General features: G+C 34.1%; 1 protein-coding gene across 8 annotated transcripts in view; it reads left to right on the forward strand.

Moving 5' to 3' along the window:
* The window catches only part of LOC123553895 (fibronectin type-III domain-containing protein 3A-like), a 197,439-nt gene that overhangs the window by 79,746 nt on the left and 95,128 nt on the right, over positions 1-22,565 (forward strand). The window contains exon 2 of one of the 8 annotated variants that reach the window (XM_053548686.1): positions 7,127-7,682. The exons of 5 other annotated variants lie outside the window; for them this stretch is intronic. In XM_053548686.1, the coding sequence (XP_053404661.1) occupies positions 7,367-7,682 (316 nt within the window). In that variant the 5' untranslated portion in view covers positions 7,127-7,366. Of the gene's footprint in view, positions 1-6,277; positions 7,683-9,806; positions 10,078-22,565 lie in introns of those variants that run through there. 2 more of the 8 variants (XM_053548685.1, XM_053548687.1) reach the window with 2 other exon arrangements.

Raw genomic sequence — 22,565 nt, forward strand, 5'->3', positions numbered from 1 at the left:
GTGACCCAATCTTTATGAAACTTGGTTAGAATGTTTAATTGTCTTGAAATCTCTAGGTCAAATTCAAAACTGGGTCATGTGGGGTCAAAAACTAGGTCAGTAGGTCAGATCATAAGAAAATCTTCTGACCACTCTAGAGTCTACAGTTGTGACACAATCTTTATGAAACTTGGTTAGAATGCTTCTCTTGATGACCTCTAGGTCAAGTTTGAATCTGGGTCATGTGGGTTCAAAAACTAGGTCACCCGGTCAAATAAAAGGAAAAGCTTGTGAACACACTAGAGGCCACAGTTGTGACTCAATCTTTATGAAACTTGGTCAGAATGTTTATCTTGATGATCTCTAGATCAGTTTCGAAACTGGGTCATGTGGAGTCAAAAACTAGGTCACCAGGTCAAATAAAAGGAAAAGCTTGTGAACACTCTGTAGGCCACAGTTGTGACTCAGTCTTTATGAAACTTAATAAGAATGTTTGTCTTGATGATCTCTAGTTCAAGTTCTAATCTGGGTCATGTTGGGTCACAAAATAGGTCAGTAGGCCAGCTCAAATGAAAATCTTGTTAACATTCAAGAGACCACAATTTAAGTTTCAAACTCATGAGAGTTGGTCAGAATGTTTGTCTTGATGACCTCTAGGTCAAGTTCAATCTTGGTCATGTAGGGTCAAAAAACTAGGTCACCCGGTCAGATCAAAAGAAAAGCTTGTGAACATTCTAGAGACCACTTTTATGCTCCAACCTTCCCGAAACTTTGTCAGTATGTTTATTTTCATGAAATGGACAAGTTCAAATCTGGGTCATGTTGGGTAAAAAATCTAGGTCACTAGGTCAAATCAAAGAAAATGCTTGTTTACACTGAAGGGGCCACGTTTTTTTGTCCAATCTTAATGAAAATTGGGTCAGAATATTTTTGTCTCCATGAAATCACTAGGTAACATGTTTACACTGTTATGGTGTGTTACTCAGGTGAGCGACCTAGGGCCATCTTGGCCCTCTTGATTGTAATCAGAGCAGCAGTCAAATTCAGAACACAAGTAATGGAAATGATAAAAAGTGTTATTTCCAGCAGTATGAACAACTTTGTTATGCTAATAAAGTGAGTTAGTCAGTTAGTGTCTTTTAAACCATGTAAATAACAAAAGTTGATGTGAAGATTACCTGGGCCACTGTTCGTTGTTTCGATTTTTAAAGAAGCATATTTATGTACTAATATACCATAGAAAACTCCTCTCTCCCTATCACCCCCAATTTTAGCCCAAATTTCTGGGAAAAAAACTTTTGGTCAATTTGGGGGTAGATTGAAAGCGAAAGTAGAGTTTACATTGACACTGGTTATAAATTTTACCTCCATGGAGGAGAGCATTATTGTCCACTTCTGTTATCTTGCAAATAAAAACAATAAAATATGGTTATCTTTGTTGTTTATTTTGTTTTGATTTAAATATTTTAATGAATAAATATAGAAAGCAATTGTATTGAAAACTAGGGGGGAATTGTTTGCCCACAAGCGTCATCTGTTTAAATCATTGGATGTTGTATATAATCTAAGTGATGCGTTTATCACATTTGCATGAGTTCCATGTGAAACCAGTTGAATTTCACCCGCATTATAGTTTCTAAGAATATACTGCTGCTCCAGGGCTTTAAATTTAAGACTATAATTACAAACCACTAATTGAAAATTTGCAAAGTGTCTTTCTTGTTTGTCTGAAGTTTCAGCAAAACTCAGCAAAATGTCATTATGGGATGTGGGCGTATTTAAACTCGGCTTAGGGGCACAACAATATTCTTGATGCAATTATACTGTCTTTTTTAGGGAGACTAAGATTTATAAGTGAATATGATATTATTATATTATTCTGTTTTGATGTGTATGTAGTTTGCTAAGGCACATGGAGAAATAAAAAATGGTAGCTGTGCCTCAGTTTGTTCAGATTTTTTGAAGTGTTTCAATAGTCTCAGCTTTATTATAGTGTTGCCTCAGTCCCTGGCTGTATGTGAAAAGATTCAAATGATCATCAAAGAGGTTGGGATTGGAACCCGGCTTAAAGGGGTCTGGTACACCTTTTCATGTGGCATCAGTATTGAAGCTGAAATGATAATCAGAGCTTGGTTCAATATTTAGGTAAGCTATTAGTGAATATTAAATGAAAGAGGTTGGACAACTTTGTTCAAAGTAATAATAATGACAGACAAAGGTACCTGCAATATAATTCAGATGATCAAGTAGATAAGTTGTCATTAACCTATCTATTGAAACCCTTTTCTGCAATGATCAGGCAGCATAATTCATGTCATCAGTGTTGTTATTTCCCAGGTCAGGACTAATATTTTAATGTTATTTCAATAACCACTGATGATGGATTTAATGCAGAAACTGTTAGAAAAAGTAAGGAGGTTAAAAAGTTCATGACATATAGTTTTAGCCAATCAGATGCCAGCATGTACAATCAAGTATCCAATCAGGTGTCAGCAATGTCTGTGACTCAGTTTGTGAACATTTTGATGAAGTTTTGGCATAGTTTCAGAATAAGCCAGACACAGTAAATTGCTGTTGAAGAAACTGATTTACAGGGGAGTTGTCTTATGATTTTTTTGCTTGTACTTTTGCTTCATATTTCCAAACCATCAAAATGCCGGATTTTTAGCAGGACTATAATATATGAAGTGTAAGCAGAGCTGACTAGTGGTCTGGTCCCGGCCATCCATATCTGCACTGTCATTACTAAATTACACTCAAATACAATCATCATCCATATCAAAATGACACAAGAGCAATAATTCTTTCACCAATATTGATTGAATTATATCCCCTTTTTACTAAAAGTTTGGGTTAAAGTTTTGATGTTCTTTCACTCTCTCGCAATTATTAAGTGAATTTGATTCAAACTTTAAATATTTGTTCCTGTAAGCTAAGGTCAGACCTGTGGAAGACTCCTTTATTTCTGTTCCCCATCTTTCAGTTATCCTTTTGGGATAATGAGGCTTAATAAAGCAGGGGGCCTCTATGGTGGAGTGGTTTAAAGGTCGCTGACTTCAAATCACTTGCTCTTCATCAATGAGAGTTCGAGCCTTGCTCGGGGCGTTGAATTCTTCATGTGAGGAAACCATACAGATTTACAAAATCATACTGTCATTATTTTGTTTTGCTTTAGACAGATGTAGCTCTTGAACACAGACTTGTTAAGTTTTCTGTGTCTTCACGAAAATTTTGGTTAACAAATGGCAAGAAGTGATATATTTGTCTATAAAAAGAAAATTTCAAAGATTTCAAGATTTTTTGCTGATTAAAGCACAATGTAGGAAGACAGGTTTCTCATGAGAGTTTGGGGAGACACTGATATGATGATTGTGTTGTTTTAAAGAAAGTTTAGTGTTTCTTGTCAGCTTCTCTCAGCCGAACAGTGAGTTTGAAGAATTTTGTTTACTCTGTTTTTATAATCACAGATACAGAGTATATGGGGGCTATATTGGAGTCTGATGAATGTCGGTCAGTTGGTTGATCTATCCCTGTTGTCCTCTCTCTATCTTCTTGGCTGCTAGGAAGATTTTCATAAAAGAAGCCTCATTTGTTAACCTCACCAAGACAGTGTGCAGAGCACCTAACCTGGGTCACTAAGTCTATAAGGTTTAAAGGTCAAGCTAAGAGGTCAAAGGTCAATGCCTGCTCCATATTGTCTAAACCACTTGAAAGATTTTCATAAAAATAACTTGTTTATAAGTGAAAGTAAAGAGGAACCACACGTCAAACACCGGGTATAGTTTTTACTAATTTTATATGTATCTACAGGTGACTAGATCCAAGGTGAAGGTCACATTTAAAGGTTGAAGGTGAAAATTACTTACTGTCGGCTTCATATCTTCTTTATATACCTCTTGGAAGACTTTTATATAACTAGCATCATTTCTTAACCCCAAGAGGATGACATACACAGCAAACAACACAGATAACTAGGCCAAAGGTCAAGGTTACACTTGGAGGTCAAATGTCAAGTAGCATAACTTTGTGTCCACTCCATATTGTCTTAACAGTGGAAGATTTTCATAAAACTAACATCAGTTGTTTACCTCACAACCTTGGTCACTAGGTTCAAGTTCAAGGTCACACTTGGAGGTCAAAGGTCAAAGTGCTTGAATATCTTTGCAATTAAGGAAGATTTTATTGAAACTACCCCATCTGGACATGTGCAGGGTACATAACCCAGGTCTATTGGTCAAAGGTCAAAGTCACACTTGGAGGTCAAAAGTCTAATACAAATGTATCTAAACTTCGTACAATGGAGCACCTTGACTGTTTTACAAGTATTTGATGGTTTTGTTATAACATATACTGAGCTTGTATCTCAGCAGCTCAAAATGGTACAGTTTTGACTGATATATTTAAGAGAAACAGTTAACAGAAACTTGGTGTTTTCACATTTTTGTAAAATTATTAGGTCTAGCAGACATTATACTTCATAAACTTGTTGATATGAAATGACATTCATTATTAAATGTTGTTTTGCAGATATGATAAATATTTTTAGCAATTACCGTACAGTGATAAACCTGGTAACAAACAAGGCCTTACATTATCAGGAGAATGCAATATATTTAGCACTTAAGCTTATAATGTTTTTTTTTTGTTTTTTTTTTTCAAAACAGTCATAACATAGATGTTTTATATAAGATTCTTTTATAAGATATTAGGATGTTGGTGGGTATTATGTTTGTTTTTTGCTGTGTTAGGGTTAGGGTTTAGGGTTTAAGACTTAAAGGGTTTGTTAATTTCAGGTTATTGAAAGAAATTGTTTCTTATCTGGTTAAACATAGTGGCTATAAACTTGCATGTTCTATTATTACTGACAGCATGTCTATGTCCAGATCTGACAATCTTAATCACACAGACCCATACATTTTTATTGTCAGTATTTGAAGAAGTTTCATTAAAATATACATCTACATCGAAAAAAGATTGTAGCAAAAATATGGTTGGAGCTTGTAGAACTCATAAGACATTATGTATCTTAAAGATTTGACTGAGCTTTGTTACAACCCGTTTTGTAATAAAAGCTTAGATTTGACCTCATTGCACATTGACCAGTCAGCATACGTAATTGTGACTATGATAATTTATATAACTATAAGATTTGAAAATGCTATGCACGTTAAATGGTTCGACAATAGTATATAACTTAAAGGTCTGAAAATGGTGTTAATAATCCAACAATACCCGCAATTTTAACAAATAAATTTATAAATTTTATATAAAGAACTTTAAGTTGATGAAATAATGAATAATCATTACTTATGATATACTGCATCACTTCTTCATCATCATTATCTTTATCATGCAAGTAATCTGCTGTTGTTTATTTGATAGAGATACAACAAGGATTTACATATTAGCGGCCTATACTGTTGAGCAAACTTATAGATTTCTTAGAGGCATTATAGTCCTTAGAGATGCATTTTGGATGTTTTTAGAAAACAGCTCTGCAAGCTGTGTGTCTTGTTTTGCAATTATGCATTCTGATGGGAGTGAAGTCTTTATATTTATAGAAAAGAAGTATTTTGTGAATGTACTTATTCATATGACAGATTTATTTTTGTGTTGAGTTATCCTGATTTTATTTATGTTGCTGTTATATTTGGAGGAATTTAATGGAATATAATTTGTGATGTGTTCGCTGGTTTTAGCAGATGGCATATTTCATTACGGATGGTGAACCTGGAATATTATTGTTTAAGAATTTTCATGAGAATATTTGAAGGAATGTTGTAACTTGCAGAAACTTTAGTTTCTAGAACTTTAGGATATAAAATTTGTCTTTTATAAAGTAGAGATACAGAGACGCATTAAAATGGAATACCAACCAGCTAAATTGCTCATTCAGCATTTTTATGCATTCAAGGTTTCAGCGTTCATTATTACTTAAAAATCAGACTTGTTTACAAGGGATAAATTTTCACTAATTTTTGCATTTTTAAGTATTTCGCAAAAGTTTATTTCTCTTGAAAACTTGGATTTTAATTACTTTTTAGGGGACAATAATTACTATGGTTTTCTTGAAGATTATTTAGGAATGTACTCAAGCTGTTTCTTTATTTCATAAAATTTTGATGATCTAGGGAAAGTATCTGAAACAGCAATATGGGTATGACTCTGGGAAATGCCTAATCCAAGTAAAATTTAGTACATTGCCTGTTTGGTTTACATGATCGATTTGTCAAACCAAAGTGTTTTGATTTTTGAATATAACTTGTATGCTTTTGGTCAAACTTGGTTGGAACAGCACATGTTTTGATTTCAGTGACAAATGTGTAAAGTTGTGATGTTGCAACTTTGTGAGTTAGCATGCATGATTCTAAGACTTAAATGTCTTGGAGCATAATTTCCACTATTTTGTTCAGACTTTTTGATGCATTAAGAGAGGATCGAATGTTTGACATAGGTGCAAACTGGTATTTTGGCGAGGAAGTTTTTGGATATGTTAAGTTTGTAAAAAAATGTTTAACTTGTTAGTTTTACTTCTGCTTTAGAGTAGAAAAGGGATGGTTCAAATAGGGATGAGGGCATGACTGTGGATGTTGCTTTTGACAAGCATGCATATACCAGCTAATGAATTTTAACTAATACAAGGAAGTTGTTTTGGTATTGAGTGGAAAACTATATGTAAATTTAGGTAATTGTGTGGAAGTTGTTTGTACATTATGCATTATTATAAATAGGATTTACTTAATGGAAAGAAGTCAGAAAATATAGTGAAAGGAATAAAGAAAAGTACAATGATTTCCATGCTGTTAGAGAGATATTGTCTTGGTAGGGTTTGATATAAGGGAATAGAGGAATCCTGTAAAATGTTTCTTTTTTTATTGTCAGTATGAAGGGCCTAAGTGTTGGTTACATATTTGTCAAGTTTGACAGTAACTTGCCATTAATTGACTGGTAAAGAATGTAATGTGACTTTGTGTTTTGACAGGAATCTTTGTGATTGATGACAATTTGTCTTGTGTTTATATACATCAAGAACTTATGAATTTATATGCAAATTAGCTCAGATATATGCAAATAAGCATTCAGCTTACACTGTTTATTAATATAACTGGGCTGTTTGTGAAAACTGTAATGTCTTGTTTTACTGCAGAATTGAATAATTAAAGTAGAAGACGTGATTTGATTTTCTTGCAAAAATCTTAGTAAAATAGAAAAAAGTTTGTGAATTTGTGAGAAACAAGTGTTTTAAGTTGGATTAAATATATAGAAATTACGATAGGAAAACTTCAGAAATTGTTATCACTTTAAAAGAGAACATTCAAGAAAAATCAATGTTGTTAGGAAATTTGTTTGGCATCTGTGCAGTTACATAAGAAATTGAAAGAATTGGATGTTAACACAGGCATACGAAAGGAGTTATTCGCAGAATAGTGATTTTCCTAATGTCACACATGATGGGGGACTGAAACAAAAACAAATGGTTGAGGAAGTTATGCTAAAACAGATGAAGTGCACAACTGATTGGGAAGTGTACGACCCCACTGCGTCTGTGATGTGTAGTTGTGTGTGTATAGAGGAATATTCAGGATATAACACGGGTTACGGAACTAACGGTTATTCTCAAATGGGATTTAACGGCTATGGATATAATAACGCGTATACTAATGGATATACAAATATGGGATATAGTAGAACTGACATATCAGGTAAAATATTTGATTTTTGCTTTCAATTTTTAATTAGTTCAGATATCATTTTAACTGTAATATGTTCCTTTGTGCCTAACCAAAAACATGTTAGCTTCCTAATCTTACAACAGCCAATAGCATTATATCATAGCAAAAGACAAAAGATTTAAGTGCAGATCAATTCTCCTCTTCCTCCACTGCCACTGGAAAAAAAATCTTCTTCATGTATAATCTATGATAAAAATATAGAATGCTTCTTTACATACAACATGTTGTTATACATATAACTTGCTGCAGTACATATAACATGCTGCTGTAAATATGACATGCTGCTGTACATACCACATGTTGTTATACATATAACTTGCTGCAGTACATATAACATGCTGCTGTAAATATGACATGCTGCTGTACATACCACATGTTGTTATACATATAACTTGCTGCAGTACATATAACATGCTGCAGTCATATAAATGTTGCAGTACATATAACATTATGCGATTCATATAACATGCTGCAGAACATATAACATGCTTCTGTACATACAACATGCTGCAGTACATATAACATGCTGCAGTTCATATAATATGCTGCAGTACATATAACATGCTGCAGTCATATAAATGTTGCAGTACAGATAACATGATGCCATTCATATAACATGCTGCAGAACATATAACATGCTTCTGTACATACAACATGCTGCAGTACATATAACATGCTGCAGTTCATATAACATGCTGCTGTAAATATAACATGCTGCTGTACATACAACATGTTGTTATACATATAACTTGCTGCAGTACATATAACATGCTGCTGTAAATATAACATGCTGCTGTACATACAACATGTTGTTATACATATAACATGCTTCTGTACATATAACATGCTGCTGTACATATAACATGCCGCAGTATATATAACTTGCTGCAGTACATAGAACATGCTGCAGTTCATATAACACGCTGCTGTAAATATAACATGCTGTTAAACATATAACATGCTGCTATCCATATAACTTGCTGCTGTACATATAACGTGCTGCAGTTCATATAACATGCTGCAGTTCATATAACATGCTGCTATAAATAAAACATGTTTTTATAAATATAATATGCTGCTATACATATAACCTGATGTTGTACATTTAACATGCTGCTGTACATATAACATGCTGCTATAAATATAACATGCTTCTATAAATATATAACATGCTGTTATACATATAACATGCTGCTGTACATATAACATGCTGCTTTACATATAAGACACTGCTATACATATAACACGCTGCTATACATATTAACATGCTGCTGTATATGTATAAGACTTGATAGTTCACATAAGGGTTAATTTGCAAAAGACCTGCAGCTGTATAGAAGATGACCTTATACAACTGTATATGAGATGTGACACTGTACAAAAGACTATACATACAAGGGGTCAGAGTTATCAGTGCATGAATTTTGACTATGCATTTTGCAATTAACAAGGGTGTATCAAGTCTTAAATGTAGGATTTCAATTATGAAGAAGACATTTGACATTTTTGGTCTGTGTTATTTATTTGTAACCGGGGTCCATTTTCTCGGGGAAATTAGCTACTATTAAACAAGTGGTAGAGTTATAATATTCTTTTATTCCATTCTAAATAATAATGTTATATGACTTTTCAATAACTCCAATTTATCAATTCATAGTACATAATAATTTATCATTCTCAAAGTTATTTCTTGCCTAAAATATTAAAATATAAATTTTGACTAATTTTGACTTTCCAGTGCCTAAAACAAAAACCTAAATCTAACTCAAATTCCAAACTGACTTCTTTCAACTTTCCCTCCAAACTCTGCAACATTTTCATTCACGCCCACTTCATACTTCAACCAATCACATCACACATGCATCATATTTCAACCAATCATATCACACATGCATACATTAAAACCTGACCAGTACTTGTCTACTCCAGTGGCTTATTACTTTCTGATACTAATTAACACTTACTAATTAAATTATTACCATATCAAATTCTGTCTGGAATATCTTTTGAAGTAGCAGACCAAATCAAATGCACATATGTTTTAGCTATAATTATTTCAAGATAAGTAATAAACTATAGAAAGGTAAGGACACTCTGATAAAATAATGACTTAATGTTATTTTAATGAATTTCATAATAAAATTATATCTAAAATATAGAACTGGTCACATATTCGTGCATATATTTTTTATTTACTGTACGTTGTAAATACCACGTCAGCTGTTTCAGTGTATTGGTTAATAAGCTGAACAGAAAAAGATCAGCGTAGGTACACGTCACCGCTACGACTTAAGGCCATATGTATGTAAATATCCAATATGGAAATGAAAAAGGCTGGAAGTTAACAGCACTACAAACATGAGAGGTAATTACTTATCTTGATGAACTTATGAGTTATTTTGCATGTTTTGTGCACTTGTTAAATTCTTGGTTGAAGATGTTAATGGTGTGTATAAAATGTTACAGCTGCTGTGAATTCTTTTAGCTTTAAATAACATTTTTGAGAAAAATATCAAATGGCAATAGTTTTGCAATGTCAGGATTTAAGAAAATATTCAAGCTGAAACCAAGTGCTTTTTAAAGACCCCACTTTAATTCCAGTGGGGAAATTGGCTATAAGCACTTGTGGAGAGCAGGCTTGTTATATTTGTATTGAATCTAGGACACCACCCATAGCTCTTATTAATGTAACTTATAAAGATGTTAAAAATGTCATTAATATCTCTTGTAAAACATTAAGTTTTGTTCAGGGGATTCAAAGTACAATTGTTATGATATGAAAGAAGTGTAAAGATGTAACCTGTGTACTTTAAAGTTAATATATATAGGAAGAACACAGGATGGCAACAAAATTGGTAAAAAAATTAAGCTGGACAACAAAGCAATTCCCTTTGGACATGTTGTTCTACACATGTAACTGAATGTTGATGAAGGAAAATTACTTTTATGAGGCATATAAACTGCTGTCTGTTAACTTCAATAGAGTCTGTTTGACCTCACTGGGCCACTAAATCACTTGTACTAATGACATGCAAGAATTTGCCCTTGTCATAAATCATCTCCCTAAGGCTATTTCCTTCTGTCTATTTTCACTTATAGGTCTATAGAGGTAGATAATTAAGACACAGCTGGTATAATGTGGTCCTTCCCTCAGGTCATTGTCTTGTTTTTGTGCTAAAATATCATTATGGTCCACCATTTGTCTTGTAATCAGTGTCAGCAGCAGCTTTATACTGCCTTTATCACAGCAGTTACCTAACTCTGATCATCATCATTACTATATACAACGGCAAATTAATTAGTGTTATCATCAGCAACAAGTGGGTAGCTTTCGTCATCATCATCATCATCTTCATCAGCAGCAGCAGCAACTTAAATCAGCATCACCAGCATTAGCAGCTGTCTGTAAATTAAGACAACTGTACATAATAATTCTTATCCTGGACCAAAATTGGCTCTGCCAAATATGTCATCCACTATAAATAAAGTCATTACTTACTGTAAAAAAGTGCTGAACTGCAGTTATTCCTAGTAGCAGAGTTTTATAGTATTTTACCATTGATAGTTTTACTTAACCTTTACCCTGTTAAATTTCTAAAATGGACTGGTCCATCATTCAGTTTCGGCAATACCAATTATTAGCTCACCTGTCACATAGTGACAAGGTGAGCTTTTGTGATCACCCTTCGTCCGTCGTGTGTCCGTGCGTCCGTGCGTTCGTCAACAATTTCTTGTCTGCACGATAGTGGTTTCATTTATGATTTTATTTTAACCAAACTTGCACACAACTTGTATCACCATAAGATCTTGGTTCCTTTCTTGAACTGGCCAGATCCCGTTATGGGTTCCAGAGTTATGGCCCCTGAAAGGGCCAAAATCAGCTATTTTGACCTTGTCTGCACAATAGCAGCTTTATTTATGATTTGATTTTTACCAAACTGGCACACAACTTATATCACCATAAGATCTTGGTTCCTTTCTTGAACTGGCCAGATCCCATTATGGGTTCCAGAGTTATGGCCCCTGAAAGGACCAGAATTAGCTTTTTTGACCTTGTCTGCACAATAGCAGCAAAATTCATTTATGATTTGATTTTAACCAAACTTGCACACAACTTGTATCACTATAAGATCTTGGTTCCTTTCTTGAACTGGCTAGATTCCTATATGGGTTCCAGAGTTATGGCCCCTAAAAGGGCCAAAATTAGCTATTTTGACCTTGTCTGCACAATAGCAACTTCATTTATGATTTGATTTTAACCAAACTTGCACACAACTTGTATCACCACAAGATCTTGGTTCCTTTCTTGAACTGGCCAGATTCCATCATGGGTTCCAGAGTTAGGCCCCTTGAAGGTCCAAAATTAGCTATTTTGGCTTTTACAGCCATATAGAGACTTCATCTTGGATTCCATGACAAATCAGATCCATTTGTAGGTTCCAGAGTTATTTTATATCTGATTACCTCCCCTGATTGTAGTCAAAATGGATTTATATCAGTAAGTACTTATAGGACTTATTTGAAATTTCATTATTATCATTAGTTGGACTGAGTCAATCAGGGTAGATAACTATGGACTGATTTTATGTCAAATTACCTCCCTTTATTTCAAATTAAAATGGGTATATCTCCGTAACTAATGAAGATACTGATCTGAAATTTCATTCATGTCAACAGATTTATTTGGCAGATCCTTCTTTTGTTCACTTACAATAATTTTCTTTTTAATTACTTCCCTTTTACGTTAATATAAATAGCTTATTTTTAGTAACTTTTTTATTATTGGCCGTAGGGAAAAACCGAGACCACTTTTCTGTGGTACAACATAGATGGTACCTCCAATTTTTAGGTGTATTTTGACATATCTGTACTTTGTAAGAATTTTTTTTTTCTTTTTGGTTAAATTTCTTTCCTTTGTTGTTCCTGTCCTTTGGACTTAGATATTTTTTTCTGAGGACCTTCTTGTCCTCAAGTGCAATGATTAGAGGTGAGCGATATAGGGCCATCATTGCCCTCTTGTTATTCGAAGGGGTGTTCACTGAAAACTTACTGACTGAATAGCGAACAGTGCAGACCATGATCAGCCTGCACGGATGTGCAGGCTGATCTGGTCTGCACTGGTCGCAAAGGCAGAATCACTTGCGGACAGCAGGCTAAAGGTTAACAAGCAACTCAATGTCTAGCATGCTGAGTGCATCAGATGATTATTGGTCATGCAGGTGTTTACCAGACTGTTAACATTAATTGAATTATCTAAAAAAATTGAAAGTTAACTTTTGTCAATACAATATCTATTTACTAACTACAACACTAACAATTTTAGTTTCTGACCTAATTGTAATATTGACATTTCTGATCTAAAACGAAAAAAAAAAAAAAATAGAATGACAGGTGTTTTGTAGATACTTAGAGCACTAAAAATGAGGATCTATGAGTACTTTCAAGTTGTATTTTTTGGGGCGTATGCCAGTAATTGTCTATAATCTGTGTGTGTGGCATTGCTTGTTTTTATCACAGAGTGCAAGTCCTCCAGTCTACAATATGCTCTGTACTGTTGGTGTTTTAGTATGATCTGGTGGTGTACTAGTATTTATGGCTATATTAGTTCAAAATAGACACTCAGTTATTTAAAGAAATATACAAAATGACCTTTCAAGCAAAGGTCCATCTTTTTCTGAAATGTATTTTAGATCTTTGTCTGTTGTTGTTTTTTTAGGAGAGTACACGTTTCAGAATGGCAGTCAGTTACCTGTTGCCTTATATTGCTCTCAACAAGAAACAGACAACACCCCCACTTAAATGATGTACTAGTGTCCTCTGTGTAACAAATTATTTTTTTTGCTAACACAGATGGAATTGTGCTCTTTCTCTATAACTTAGTAATAAGATGCAGTTTCCAGTGAGCATAAGCTTTGTGGTGTAACACATTTTTTGCCAAATCGATCCCAGACAAGTATTCCTGGCAAGAGAATTCTCCATTGTTATAAATGTCATTGCAATGCAGGATGACTGTATATGCATAATTTAAATTGCAAACTTTAAATTGTGAGAAAAAATGTGGATGAACCCCAGTGACTGACACTAATTTGTCATTAAAGTTTGGAGGCCTGTGAAGCATCATTTTTCTGAATTGTAAAGGAAGTCCCTGTTTGCACAAAAATTAACTATCTATCAATCAATCTTGCCATCAAGAGATAACATTCAATAGACCATTGTACATCAAATACAGGTGTTACCCTTTGATGTTATGTTTTTTTTTTGGTGACTTGCAGTAGGTAACAGCAAAAGTTGAATGCTTGTCTTACTTAAACTGTGACAGTTATTATCAATGATATCTTAAAAGTAAGCATAATCATGTCACCATGCAGATTCAATTGAAGGCTGTATGATATTATTTTTCTGATGTTATTTATGTGTGCTGTTCTTTCAGACAGAATTATTTCTGGTTGCAATTTCTTTACAATTTTGTTACAGCACTCAAAATTTATGTCCGAGTGTTACATCATCTTGATTTTATGATTGATTGTGTCTATCTGAAATTAATGTCCAAATTTTTAAATATAACATCATCTGAAAATTATGTTTAAATATTACGTCATGTGAAATTTACACAATGTGTTGCATGCAAGACACAGAGCTGTACCTTGAAGGTCAAGATCACACTTAGAGCTCAAATATTTAAGATCATAATTTGCACTCGCTCCAGTGTCTGTGTTGACGTTGCTGTTGGTTAAAGTTATCTTTTACTATTAAAGCTATTAACTTGACGCTTGAAATAGTTATTAACTATCAAAGTCTACACCAGGATAAACAATCCTCATAACTCTGATTTGAATTTTGACAGAGTTATACCCCTTTTTAACTAAGAATTATTTGGTTCAAGTTTTTATAAAGTTAAATATCTCTGTTACATAATCAAAGCTTTTGACTCTAAACTTAAAATAGTTATTTACTATCAAAGTCTTCACCAGGAGAAACAATCCCCATTTGAATTTTGACAGAGTTATACCCCTTTTTAACTTAGAATTTTTTGGTTAAAGTTTTATAAATATTTTACAGGCAGAGCTCAAATTCAGAGTCAAGCACTGAGAAAAGTCGAGCATGTGCTGTCTTACAGACAGCTCTGTAATTTCTTGTGCATGAATTGATGTTGAAATACCTTGACACAAACATTTATCGTAAAATGATGTTGTGTTATGTTGGAAATGCATCCACCTACCTTAAAGGCCAAGGTCACACATTGAAGTAAATATTTCAGTCTGGTCTTTAGTAACTAGACACTAATATTCACCATAACTAGACATTGTGTTGTGTGAGAGATAAACCATTAGCTAAAAGGTCAAGGTCATCCTTATAAACATTCATATACCTTTCGCCTTTATAGTAGTTGATGTGTCTCTTACTACCAAAGTGTCACAATTAACTCACTTGTGTGTCCAGTAACATCACATAGCTGGGACATCTCTCTCCTGTGAACACATTACTTTATCAGCAATTCTTTATGTGAAATTTATGTCTAGATGTTACAGTATCCAAAATTATGTCTAGTTTGTTTCAAAAATTAAGAAGCCTTGGAAGTAGGACAGTCACATTTAATAGTTTAAATACGGTAATGAAAAATAATGATAAGTTATGAATAATATCCGATATTTATCATATCAATCAAGTGTCTAAAAATCACCTCTCTACCTCTGTAATTGGTTTCCTTATACAGCATGTTAAAAGGAAATGATAAATGAAATTTTGAGATTACTTGTATGCACAGGGTGCAGTCATTTTTACACTGATACTGCATGTTACAAGTATTCCTTTGTGGTTGTGATATGATATGCTTGAACCTTGGGCAAGTTTGGTTTTCTTACAGTGACTCACTATGTTATTTATTTACAAGTTGTCAAATGGTACTTGTATGTTGTCAGACAGTGCTACTTTATGTCATGTGTGTTTACTTTTGATATAATGGTCTTCTGTTGTTTACTTTGATAAAAAATATATTTTATAGCCTTGTAATTAATACCCTCATGTTAGAGGTCACTGAACTTAAAAACCTCACCTGGTACATAAATCTAGTCTGCTGTTAAAATGATAAATTCAGACAGTCATTTTTTGTCTTGCAAATGTAGTTTAAAGTGTTGAATTGGAAATAGTAACCTTTGGTCATAAAAAATTGTGTTGTAGTTCCCATGCATCAGACTCCCAACTGAAAGCAAAGATTTGCCAAAACCATTGCACTGCTGTGATGTTTAAAGCTATGACATACAGAAATGATTTAATTAACCAGGTTTTAAAAAATAAACTCCAGCCCTATAGAAAAAAGTCATTGGAATACCAGCGGTTTCCGGTGGTTTCCAGTGGAATTCCACTGGAAGCATGAGTTTATGGTTATTCCACTGGAATTTCTAGTGGTATCGTCACTGGCATTCCACTGACAGTGGAGTTCTAGCGGAGTCCACTGGAATTCCAGTGGAGTCCACTGGCATTGAGTTTCACTGGAACCAATACCACTGGATTTCAACTGACCAGTGGCATTCCTATGAAATTTCTCTGTAATGTAAAATAATAATACTTAGATTATTTTTTCAAATGTTATCTTGAAACTTGTTCACATTATACCTATTTTTATCTCTGGGTTAGTAAAATCTCAGATATATAGCCTGTCGCCTGATTATATTTATTGAATCATCTGATACAATAAATGTTATAATATAGATTCCATTGAAATACCGGACAATTTTACCGCTGGATTCCAGTGGAATTCAGCTGAAAGACCAGTGGCATTCCACTGGAAATCCAGAGAAAATTTTCTATAGGGAGTTTATATTAAATTTGCGAATGTGTTTTGGGCAGGCAGGCAAACAGCATCAAACTTTAGTTTCTGCAGACCTAGTCGAAATTGACAGTTTTATACCATGGTAATTCAATGGTTTACCATGGTAGTTCATGGCCATGGTACAATGGTTTATCATGGTTGGCCATGGCTGTGGTAATTGGCACCACAGTCATAAAACATGGTATCAGACCATGGCTGTGGACCACAGTCAACCATGGTCGACCAAGGTCCACCGTGGTGATTATTGACTATCAAAAACTGTATAAATATGAATTTGAAAGGGTCGTGAAAATGCATGACAATTGCAGTCTACATCTATTTTTGCATGTCAAGTCATTTATTTGTCATAAAATTGCTAATATGACAACAAAGTTTACCTTTGAATCTGTCTATAAATGCAGGAAAACTATTCTATAACTAGGAAAACTTTTGGAGCCAAAATGCAGTTTTTGGTGCATTGTAAAACTTGATAAATGTGAAAATTACTAACATGAGCATTGAAGTCCATGTTCAACCATGGTTAAAAAAAGTTGACCATGCTAGACCATGGTCAAACTATTGATCACCTTTTCTGACCTTGGTCGACCACGACCAATCTTATCTCACCATGGTCAACCATGGCCGACTGTGCTCCTGACCATATTTTCACCATGGTAATATGATGGTTGACCACGTTTAAACATGGTCAACTATCAAAAAACGTGGTAATCATGGTCAACCATGGTCATTATTTCGCCTGGGGAATAACTTTAATAAGGCATGACTGATTACATTGAAACTTGGTATAAAGACTTATTATAGAGACAGAGCTAGGGATTGCATATGAGGTCCACAGGGGCACATTAAGGGGTAAGATCAAATTTTCTACCTTCTTTGAAGAGAAAACAAAACTTGTAACACACAGAAAAACAATGTCATAAAAGTAATTGCATGTAGTAACAGTCAACACTGAAATTAATGTAAACCGTTACTATTTTTTGCAGAAAACATGATTGTTTGTGAGTAATTTTAGAAAACTGGAGACAGAAAATGTAAAACACTTTACATCAGAAATGTCAAACACTTTCATCAGTAAATTGAGCTGACTATATGTTATAAATAGGATGGATACATCATAGCTTAGGTATTTACTATTATTATACTTCACTTTTGTCTACAATGGTAAAATCCCATTACCCGAAAAAGAAATATTTTGACTGTCAGAAACATTTTCAACCTTTTTGACACGTGACCAAGCGAAAGTGACTGTCAGGTCATGTGACCGCGCTGATATTTTGAATGTCATATAAGGGCAAATAACTGCTTCAATTTAATGGCCAAATGATTGCCTCCCTTGTACAAAATGTCATATTGTAATGACGTCACTATTTAATGTGTACACAGTTGATTACCGGGCTAAAGATGAAACTATTGAATGAGATGAATTAAAAACATTTTTAAAACATTATTATATGCTTAATTTTGTTCGTTATAATAAAATAAATATCATATGACAGCGTATGTGACATTGATATTGTCAACCCTCGAAACAGAATGTCACCACTCGGCTTTCGCCTCGGGTGACATTCTGCCCTCGGGTTGACAATATCAATGTCACACACGCTGCCATATGATATTTATATAATGTCAGCTCAATTGTCTCGGCACAAGTGATTCCAATGAAACTTTACACAAATGTTGAACATGATGATCAGAAAAGCCAGCTGTTCTATACATTTAGGGTCAGTCACTAGGGAATTTGTTATGACATCTTTTGTTTTATCAACAAATTAGTAGGGAAAGTCTCCACCCATGAATTAAAGGATCTGTAAATTGTGTCAGATATATACATGCAAACCAAAAAATAAATAGGTCAGTGTAAATGAATTTTATAAAATCCAAGTTTAAGTATTTATTGTTGATAAATCTGAATTTGACCATTGTCAGCATTAAATTTAATATATATACAAATTTAAAAGCAAAAATCAAGTCATGTGTACAAATGAAGGACATGAACTTCTGCAGAATATCATTGGCTGTCAGTTATTGCTTTGATCTACCTGAAAGGAAACATAAATTTTACCTACTTTATCTTTCCCTTTGATAAAATTGTTATTGCACTGCTGGTCTAAAAGCTTATAATTAACCATTAACAGTAGCTTAATTATTAGAACATTAATTAATAACATACACTGCACTTCCTTCGACTTGCAATTTTAACTGCACACAGCATTTTTGCTCTGCAAGGTGTTTTGATCATCAAAATGTAACTTTTTCTATATAATGCCAACTGTTCTTGATATTGCCACCCCACCTCCCACACATCAAAACATCCTCCAGCTTTAGATACAGTGTAACCTGAGCAGAGCAACACCACAGAGAAAATTGATGTTTGCTTGTTGTACAAATCAAGGTTGTTTAAATTAAGAGAGTTTATAAGATTAGCTTGGTGAAACATTTGTAGGGAAGTTTCATTGCCCTGCAGAGGTACTGATTGTAGAGGTTTCATTGCCCTGCAGAGGTACTGATTGTAGAGGTTTCATTGCCCTGCAAAGGTACTGATTAAAGAGGTTTCATTGCCCAGCACAGGTACTTTTTGTAGGGAGGTTACATTGCCCTGTAGAGATACTGTTTGTAGGGAGGTTATATGGTCATGCAGAGGTACTGATTGTAGAGGTTTCATTGCCCTGCAAAGGTTACTGTTTGTAGAGGTTACATTGTCCTGCAGAGGCACTATTGGGGAGGTTACAGGGAAGTTACATTGCTCTGCAGGGGTACCTTTAGGGGGGGTTACATTGCCTTACAGAGGTACTGTTTGTAGAGGTTACATTGCCTTACAGAGGTACTGTTTGTAGAGGTTACATTGCCTTACAGAGGTACTGTTTGTAGGGGGTTACATTGCCTTACAGAGGTACTGTTTGTAGGGAGGTTACATTGCCTTACAGAGGTACTGTTTGAAGAGGTTACATTGCCTTACAGAGGTACTGTTTGTAGGGGGTTACATTGCCTCACAGAGGTACTGTTTGTAGGGGGTTACATTGCCTCACAGAGGTACTGTTTGTAGGGGGTTACATGCCTTGCAGAGAAACTGTTAGTACTACAGGTTAGATGAAAACAAGAGAAACCTTCATTGCAAAGTCAGGAATGTACAACCTAGGTTCAGTCTGTAACTGTTTTATGCTGATTTTGGGTACATAATAGTTGATCTTTTATATCAAATTTATGTATTATTTCATGATTAGTTAACTAATAATACCCAGTCTCAACTCTCAGGAATCTGTCTTGATGATTCTCAGTAGGATTTTGTTTCAGTACTTAGTTGTTTTATATTGTTTAAAGATGGTCATTTAAGGAACAGATAGACCCTTTTTTATAGTGTTACATCCCTATATTAGTTTTATTGATTTTTATAACATTTTGTAATTTCCCCCCTTTGTTTGAAATTATTCAAAAAGCTGAGTATTTCTTTTCAGTTCGGTATAATTTCTAGTTTTACATTTGCATTAATTTTGATAGATCAGGGTATTTCAACAATCTAAACCAAAAGACAAATTTTAAGCCTAATTGGCTTGGTAAGCAAAGGGAGGTAATAATGATATTTCAAGCTTGCATTTCTAATGAATTAAATTTCAGTTAAATAACTTTCATAGTTATAAATGCAAATCTTTAACTAAGATAATACAATATATGTCTTATATTGTTCCTTAGGCAAAGTATGTTTATCAAAATTCTACTTTTGCTATAAAGTAACTATGTGATCTTGATGGTTTGAAAATTAAATAAATAAAAAAACACCAGCAGAAATCTGACTTTTATTAAGTGCTAACTCTCATGAAAATATTTTTCTGAATATTTCTGAAACATGTCTGAATATTTCTGAACATAGACTGAACACTGCCTGAACAATTTTTAGCAGTCTAAATGAACACAAATTTAATGGTAAAAGATCACTTGTTTAGCACAAATCTGTTACCTGACTAAAGTCAGCTGCATTTATCAAGTTCATTATTTAGATTCATAGGTATAATCATGAATATCATATTTTACCAAAATAGACAGCACTTTAAACAGGTGTTCTTCATTTGTTACATTTTAAACAGTTGGGGTTCGTGTTAAAGCACAAACTCATAATGTAAATTTCTTGTACAAAATATTAACACTGAAAAAAGAGAAATGTGATATGTTTGTGAATGTTTGGATAAAAGTTTTTCTATGTTCATAACAGTTATTGTAACTTCTGATACAGGTTATATTATTTATACACCCCCCAGAAGCAAGAAAAAAGATGAAAATTATAAGGCCTAAAAAAAAAAAAGTCTTGATTCTGGTCACCCAACCGACCATAATTTTTTACCCCCCGACCGCCAAAAAAGATCAAGAAGACCGGCGAAAATTGAGAAAACCTCGTATCTGACCCGCACAAAAATCCCTTATGCGCAGACTAGACCGTGGAAATCTCGAGTTTGAAAGTTCTGCCGCTTGTCAATCAAAATCCTGGTGATTTTCAATATTTTTCGCCGCCGCAAACGGAAGTATGGCAGTAGGCAGAGCATCGTGTATTAATTAGTTTTTTGCCCCTGATTTATCAAAAAAACATGTGACCACTTTTTTTACACTCTGGACTGGAAAAAAAAATGACTGTACACATTTATTTCCCCTTTGATATATTTTAGGGTCAGTAAGTCAAAAGTCAAGGACACTGGGACCTGAACATTCATGGAAACTATTTCTGCTCAGTAACTTGAGAACCACTTGACCCATTTTGCAGAACATACAAATTTGATAGCATGATTAGGCTTATGAAGTAGATGACCCCTATTGTTTTGGGGGTTAGAAGGTCAAATGTCAAGGTCATAGTGACCACAGGACTGAAAATGTGATAACCTATCATTGGGGGTATATATGTTTTACAAACAGCGCTTGTATAACTATGCCTTTAATTTGATGAAGGGCAATACCTGAATGTGCCTCCATTTTGATATGGCATGTTAGAGATGCAGAATCAGGAAGAAAATATACGAAAATGGACATAATTTTTTTAAATTTTGAAGTAGGGGGTTCTGTAATTGTGAAGCAGCTGAATATGGTGACGGCAGTCTCGCATATGTAGTGATCGATCGCAAATCTTGGTCTGAAAGGTAAATATCATTTTACTTGAGGTACCTGAATCATCTGGCAGTCATAACTGTACAATTCTCAGTACAAGGCACAGCTTGAGTCTTTATAAGTGTTTCATCAGGGCAATTGTTTCAGTTAGAATTGTGAAGAACAAGTAGTTAGCTGACCAAACAGTGCAATAAAAAACATACTATTAACTTGGATCTGCCCACCACCTTAAAACACAGGCGCCATTTATTTCATCTTTTCAGAAAATTGATGGGTAGGCATTGTATTCTATATATTTTGTAGGCATAATTAGGTAGAAAAATGGCATTTGTCAGAAAACATAATGATTTCATCTGAACTGAATGTGTTTACTATGCGTGGAATGTAAATTACAAGGCATTTCAGTGCAGCAGTGATATCCCCTACCTTTGTAACTTGAGGTGCACTTAATTGCAAAATTCTCCTATTTTCATGTTGATAAAAGTGAAAATTTGAAACCCATGAATGGCAGCCTCCTGCAGCTATAGATACCCATCAGTTGAGGGATTCTTGTCATTTTTGTTGCAAGTGAGTAATTTATGCAAATATGAGCATAAAGATTTATGTGTTTTATTCCATATTATCTCTGCATGTAGATAAATTTCAATGTTTGACATGTATTTGATTCTGTGAGTGTTGTGAATACAATACAAAATATATGTGACCAACTGATAGTGTAATTGTCCGTAAGTATTGACCTGGCACTCATTAATCTTCGCCAATATTTTCGGGCGTCTTCGTTAAATTACGCAATATTAGTATCCTGAAAGTATCCATATTACTAAAGTAACATGTAAAGCTAATCGATGACACGCTGGCGTAGAGGTAAGGTGTCTGACTTCCATGCACGTTACCACGGGTTCGAAATCACTTACTGAATAGATCTCTTCTTTTCAATT

This window comes from Mercenaria mercenaria, chromosome 7 (assembly GCF_021730395.1).
Source record: "Mercenaria mercenaria strain notata chromosome 7, MADL_Memer_1, whole genome shotgun sequence".
NCBI classification, from domain to species: Eukaryota; Metazoa; Mollusca; class Bivalvia; order Venerida; family Veneridae; genus Mercenaria; species Mercenaria mercenaria.